This window comes from Nicotiana tomentosiformis, chromosome 2, assembly GCF_000390325.3.
Source record: "Nicotiana tomentosiformis chromosome 2, ASM39032v3, whole genome shotgun sequence".
NCBI classification, from domain to species: domain Eukaryota; kingdom Viridiplantae; phylum Streptophyta; class Magnoliopsida; order Solanales; family Solanaceae; genus Nicotiana; species Nicotiana tomentosiformis.
In genome coordinates this window covers 178,797,921-178,804,901 of record NC_090813.1, presented here as the reverse complement: position 1 = coordinate 178,804,901, position 6,981 = coordinate 178,797,921, and the positions used below count along the sequence as shown (strand labels likewise).

General features: G+C 39.0%; 1 protein-coding gene across 1 annotated transcript; it reads right to left on the bottom strand.

Annotated features, from left to right (window-relative positions):
- Positions 1–697: 697 nt before the first annotated feature.
- LOC104110593 (uncharacterized) lies at positions 698–1,468 on the bottom strand. The gene has a single exon (XM_009620118.3). It carries the CDS (start codon positions 1,466–1,468, stop codon positions 698–700), a length of 771 nt encoding a protein of 256 aa, XP_009618413.1.
- Positions 1,469–6,981: the final 5,513 nt, after the last annotated feature.

Here is a 6,981-nt window from a genome sequence, read left to right as displayed (position 1 = left end):
TATTACGTCTATCTTTTTTATTTTGACTTTTTGTAAATATTTTAATATCTTGTGATGTTCTTAATAATTACTTTAATATATTTAGTTAAATGTCAAAGAGTGACTATTTTACGTTTACTAATATATTTTTTTATTTAATGAATTGGCAAGTTTTTTTTAGCTTCATTAGCAAACAAAAGAGCCTTTTAGTAAGAGTAAACTAGTCAAATTGTAAACCTTTTACATTAATAATAAAATATTAAAATAATTGTTATATAAGACAAACGAAGGTTATTCAAATGGTAGGTTTCATCCACCTCAAACCCTTAGGTTGCGAGTTGAGTCACCAATGGAGCAAAATGGGGAACTCCTCGCGAAGAGGGAGAATAATCATTATAAAGAAATTAAAATATGAAATTGTCCTTAAATTACAATGGACATTAGTGTTATGAAGATCTGAAATTGTCCCAAAATTTTCTGTTATCAATTAATTACACTTCAATCCTAAATTGGTAAAGAGTAATTTTTTGTATCATTTTCGCTCTATTCAGAAGTAAAAGATAATAATATCGTTATCTCAAATTAAGAATATCATGAGTATGAAAATATCAAAGCAACAAAACGAAGAGACCATATCAATTGCTAAAAAGGAAAAAAAAAAAAAAAAAAACTAAGAATCCAGAAATTTTACAAGCAAATTTCTATTTTTCTATCTGAACTAAAATGAACTTGAAGAAGGTAATTTCATTATAGAATCCTGAAAAGAATTAACCCCATTTCTAAGGACTTTTCTTATAAGTTTCTCCTCAGCATCCCTCAAGAACTTGAACTTAGGAGGGGGTGAAGATTTTAGACTATCAATTTCAGATTCAAAGAGAGGGTTGAACTTGAATTCTTGGTTGTTGTATGAATCAAGAGATTGAGATTTAACGGGTGGTGAGGATAACGGAGTAAGAACAAGGGTAAGGTCACTAAAGCTTCTGGTTCTTGAACCTTTTCTACTTCTATCGCCTCTAGATTTTCCATCATCAGATTCCAAATCCTCTTTTGTTTCCTCTTTAATAGTGAAGAGAAACCTAAGATTATGGACCCTCATCAGCTCTAACTCCGCGTTATCTTCTGTGTATCGTTCCAATTTTATAGAGTAGTCTTCCTGATGGGACGACGACTCTACATCATCTTCACCATAGCCTTTCAGCAACAAATCATTGTTGGTCCCTAGCTCTAAGTCTTGATCTTGACCATTAATTTCTTGATTTCTTGCAATTGTGGTAACTTTTTGAGTACCATTTTGTCTTATAGAATTTGATCTCTTCCAACAGAAAATGGAAGAAAGCTCAGTGGGATAGGTAGTGTATTGATCCTCTGTTGGTCTTTTTGATATTCCTTTTTTCACCCACAATAAGTAGTACAACTCTGCAACAAATCCCATCAACATACAACCTAAAAGGAAACTCAAACCAATACCTAAAGCACCAAAAGTTGCCATTTGTAAGGGTCCTGGAATTAGACCAAGAAGAGAGGAGGCATTTGAAGAAAAGGAAAGAATGGAAGCACAATATATATTTATAACAAGGCAATAAGTAGAAGATAGTTGTTTCTATAATTTAAATTTATATATGACATATTGAAAATTCAAGATTATAAATTAACATGTTTGGAGTTTTAGTATTACCTTGGCTCCTCAGGTCCAATTTATGTGACTATTTAGACAGTCAAATGTGTTTTTCTTTCATCATGCTTTTTTCTTTGAATTTTTTGAATTATTTTAAATTATTACCAAATAATATCGATAACGAGTATTACTTTTTATGTAGTAATTTTTAAATAGATAAAAGTAAACTTTTACTATCTAGCTGCACGCTTATGCATTACTTTTATAAGTAGCAAATATCGAACGCAGAATTTTTTTTACCGTCACTAATATTATTTGTCCTTATTGTAAATGCCAATTGCCAAACAATATCATCAAACATTTCATTTCTTCCGCATTTACGTGTAATTTTAGTTTTAGCCTTTTTTGCCCTCCATATGTCTAAAAGCCGGTGAAAGGATTATTTTCTCCTTACTTTATTGTTTAATAATTGATAAATTAATATAAATACTCGTTGCAAATAATATATATATATATATAATACTTCAGAAAATTAAACAAGTATTTTGAATGGTTGACATCACAGGGTATGAAAAAAAATTAAATCCCTCCCTCTCTTTTCCTTTTTTCGGCCGAAAAAAGTAGACTTTTATGATTTTCAATTTTTCATTTTAAACTCTCTTCTACCAGAACGGAAAACAATTAAAGTGAGCTTTAGTTAAAGTTGGTGCTTCAATCGGCGTTGTACTCTTGAGTCTTTATGATGGTAAACCAAATAGAGCCAGGATCTTGAGTTTATAAATTTTAAATTTCAAAAAAGTAGTTTATTAGGTTATGAATAAATTATTTATAAATATTAAATATATTGTTTAACATTGTTTACTTCAAAAATGAGTAACAATTAAATTTGTACGCGGTTTAAAGGATACGTGGTTTAATTCAACACGAATAATTAAGAATAACATATAGATGAATTAAAGACAAAATAAATGACCAAACCAATCGCAATGTAACGACTAGGCCTGACCTTAGATTAAACAGTAGAGCTCGTCTTCGATCGGACCCTCAGTACTAGTTCGGTCCTGCGTGCAGAAAAGAACAAGTGTATAATGCCTTGAACAATAGCTAGAGGACAAAAGTAGCCTTGAATTAGCAATTGGTTTAATTCAACACGAAAAATTAAGAATAACATATAGATGAACTAATGACAAAATAAATGACCAAACCAATAGCAATGTAATGACTAGGCCTGATCTTAGATTGAACAGTAGAGCTCGTCCTTGATCGGACCCTCGATACTAGTTCGGTCGTGCGTGTAGAAAAGAACAAGTGTATAATGCCTTGAACAATAGCTAGAGGACAAAAGTAGCCTTTTATTGCTTTGAAATGCGTGTTACAATGTATCAGACTAAAGAAAAACTTCTCCTTATATAGTAGGAGAATCTCAATCCTAGTACAAGTCTAAAAAAGGTAAAAATCTTATTTTCTCGTTAATCATTGATCTATAATGAACACCGAATGGGATTCACACCGTAAAATACGGTTAAGGGCAAAAATTATGGCCACCTATCCATCATGCATAACCGTTCACCGTGTCTCCCGAGGTACAAAAGCCATACTTGGTCCAGAGTATGTCTCCTTGCCGTGTCCGATCTCCAATACATCGTTCATTCTTCCCGAGTCTCGATACGAAGGGTTCCCCATCTCGATTATAATCACGTCGATCCGTGCTTTCCCTTCGTTCTCTTACCGGCGAATCGGGGGAAACTTTGCCCCTAATTTTACCCGTACACAGATATTCCGCTCGTTTTTCGGAGAGTAAATTTATCGAAGCGACGAAAAGCGATGAATTAACCTCAGTTCCTTCTTTTGTATGTTACATACGGGTTGACAGATCAGTGAAACATCCCATCAGTTGCATCGTTCAGACATCGGACACGTGTCAGCCACCGGTTGACCATCCTCGAATGCGAAACGTCACGCACTGATTACTCTTTTCCTCTATAAAAACTTCGACCCTTTTTCACTTTCTTACTTTTCGATTTCAAGAGTTGTTTGATTTACTCTCGAATTCTCCACTTAACTATAAACTCTTCAATTCTTCATACATTGCTTTCCAGATCTTCATAACTTCATCTTCAAATCTTCAAACCACCAAATCAGATCTTCATATCTTCATTCCCATCTTCAAATCTTCATTCCCAACTTCAAACCTTCATATTTTTCTTCAAATATTCATATTTTCCAGAATTCGATGGCAAAACCTTCCAAATCCGTGCCTCAACAAACCACCCCTTCAACTTCCAATCCAGCCGCAGATGTCGAGGTGTCCGTTCCTGAGGTGGTCTCGGAGCCGCCTTTAAAGAGTTTCGTTCCTGGGGGATGCTCCATCGAAAACGACTTCAAAGTCAAGAGGGTATGGAGGTATATATCCTCGATCACCGAAGATATACTCCCCACAATCCGAGTGGACTTCAACTGGGAGGGCAAGGAGGTGGTTGCTCCTAGGTCCAATAAGGACATCATCACTTACATGGAAGGGTATTTAAGTATTTACACTTACCCCTTCACGCTCTCCCCAGTGGACCCTATAATCCCCCGCTTCTGCAAAAGTTACGAGGTCTGCCTTGGGAAGATTCACCCGTCCTTTTGGAGGATCGTAATCCTCCTCCGCAACATTGTAAACAACATTGAAGCACCTCGGTTCACCTTCGACCACCTGCTTAGTCTCTACAGTCTCCCGAATCTTCCAAGGGGGACTGATCAAGCTCGTTCGTCGAGCAAGTAAAGCTCCATTGAGCATCGATGAATATCGAGATCGAGGTTAGCAAGGGAGGTTCATTCGGGTGAAAACCGAAGACCTCATTCCCCCCGAATTTCTACCGTTCCCTGAAAAGTGGAACTCATCCCGTAAGTCTTCTCATTCTCGAGTGCTTGATATTTCCTTTTATTCTTTTTCTAATTGTATCGTCTACCGTTGTGCAGCGGTCGCCCAAGTTCCCAATGCAATCCCCCGCTTCAAGGAGTGGATCGAGGGGATTTGCAAATAAATGTCTTACTTCGAGGGCAAATGGCGCAAGCTTTCGAGAGGCAAGTGGGTGGCCCGTTCCCATGGTTAGTCTTCTGCCCAAATAATTACATTTACATACTTAACTTTTATATTTTCTAAGTCTTTTTCCCTTTCATATGTTTGCCCAAGACCATCGAGCTTCACCCATTGGATGAGGACGAGGCCCCATCCTCGCTTGCTGAACCCTCCGCTTTGGGACAGCCTAGAGCTTCCGCAAAAGAGGAGAAAAATAAAAAGAGGAAATCATCTGGCTCCCCGGACGCCAAGGTGAAGAAGAAGTGGGTTGTTGTCCGGGTCCGGAAAAGCAACAAAAAGAACACCAAAGCCAGGGTACCGGACCCCGATTCCCTCTGACGACTTAAGGATTACCCTGAGGATGATGATCTTGAGTTCATTGCTCATGGGTCGACCATCAATGAGGGAGAGTAGGAGACGACCGGGGAAGGTGACCGAGAAGTCGATTCTCATTTAGCTCGGGAAACAGAAGGAGAATCGGAGGCCACGACCTCCCGAGAAGGCAGTCAGTGTCATTGACATCGTGGAAACGCCATCCCACACAGAGTCCATGCTTGAAGAGGCTTAAGCAGATAAAGAAAAATCAAACGAGATAGCACCGAGCAGAGAAGATGCCCTCAACATGTTTTTCGATGGCATGGAAATGAGCGCATAGGATGATTATTTCAGGCTTGGTCACCTGGAGGTCCCAAAAAAGGATGTTCCATCGGGGGCCGGTGAGCCGATCTCGATCCTGAAGCTAGTGAGGCAGTTCCCTACCCCGAGTGTGGATCCCGATCGTAAAAGAACAGTCATTCTTACTATACCGGTGGATGCCCGAGTGATGTTCGCCCTGGTATGTTTGGCCAGCTATCTTCGTTGCTTGGTGACCGAGGAGGACCAGGCGAAGATAAACCAAGTAGGCACGTCGAGCCTCTTCAACGAGGCGTAACATGCACTGAACTAGGTAAGGCGTCTACTCCTTGTATTCTTTGCGAATTTTGCTTAGCTTTAGCATGTTTTAATGACCTTGTTATTTTTCAGGCTTCGGTGCTCCACCATGAAAGCTTCTTTTGGTCCTGAATGGAAATCATCCAGCTCGAGTTTGAGCTCAAAGAGCAGGTCCGAAAGAAGGACATGTACATGGCCCTTAGTGAACAACAAGACGAGGCTCTCGAGGACCTCCCAATTCTTCGAGTCGAGCTGGAAAGGCACAGAAGGAGGCCTCGTCTGTGAAACAGGAGCATGCCGAACTGGTCAAGAAGGTAAAGATCTTTGAGGCTAAAAATGAGAAGCTACTTGTGATGACTAATGACACAACTTCGCAGCTCCAAGAGAAGATAGACTTGATTGACTAGCTTCAGGCCGATATGGATGAGGTCAAGACCAAGGCCGAGGCGTTAAAGGGCAGGATGGACCTGCTGGATTTGAAAAAGGAGGCCACAAAAGAGGAGCTAGCATCGATCAAGGACCAGCTCCGGGAGGCAAAGGACAAAGCCAACAAGTGGTCTCAGTTAAATGACGAACTCCGATCACAATTGGGTTCAACCATCTCGGAACGGGACGATCTTGGCCGGGAATACACTGCGCTGAAGTCCAAATTAGAGGCAATCTCGATTGATTCCTCCGAGGTAGAAGAAATGTTGGCCTAGTATAAAGTTTATGTGGAGGTGGCCCTCGAAGAGATTCATGCCCGAGGATTTGACCTGTCAACCGAGATCGAAGAAGCCAAGAGGCTCGAGGTCGAGGCAAAGGAACTCTATGAGCCCAAAGGTCTTGAAGTGTTACACCCCATATTTGCGTACGTAAGAGTACATCATAAGTCAATAAATGTAAGCTCAGAAATGAGATCATCTTTGAAAGTACATAAATTAAGTTAATCATGTTACCTTGGAGGTGACAAATCTTTAAGATCATGGATAACAACTACCAAGAGGGTTGAAAGGCTTAGGAGCTAAGTAAATTGAAGAAAATAAGTTTCGTCGAATGTTGATAAGTTGGGAATGTTATAACATGTACTTTTTGGGTAATACTAGGGTTCTTAAAGTGATAAGGAGGTTATGTTATGAGTTATTTTAGTGGTATGATATTCGTGTGTTACATTTTGAAGTCAAGCGAGTTTTGGAACAAAAGTTGGCAAAGGTCATCACAAGTTACATTCATATTGTGTTGAATATTAGGTCAAATATAGCAGAGTTTTTCTCCTAATATACTTGGGATTACATAATGATCCCCATATTGAATTGAAGATCTACGAGTCTAGTTTATAACGTATTAAACCGTTCATCGATACTACATTAGAGTAGAGAGATATTTGCAGTTTCGCAAGACTGCGCGAACTGCA

What these genes read in the sequence shown, in the direction of transcription:
- LOC104110593 (XM_009620118.3), bottom strand. Translation starts at nt 1,468, where the DNA reads ATGGCAACTTTTGGTGCTTTAGGTATTGGTTTGAGTTTCCTTTTAGGT.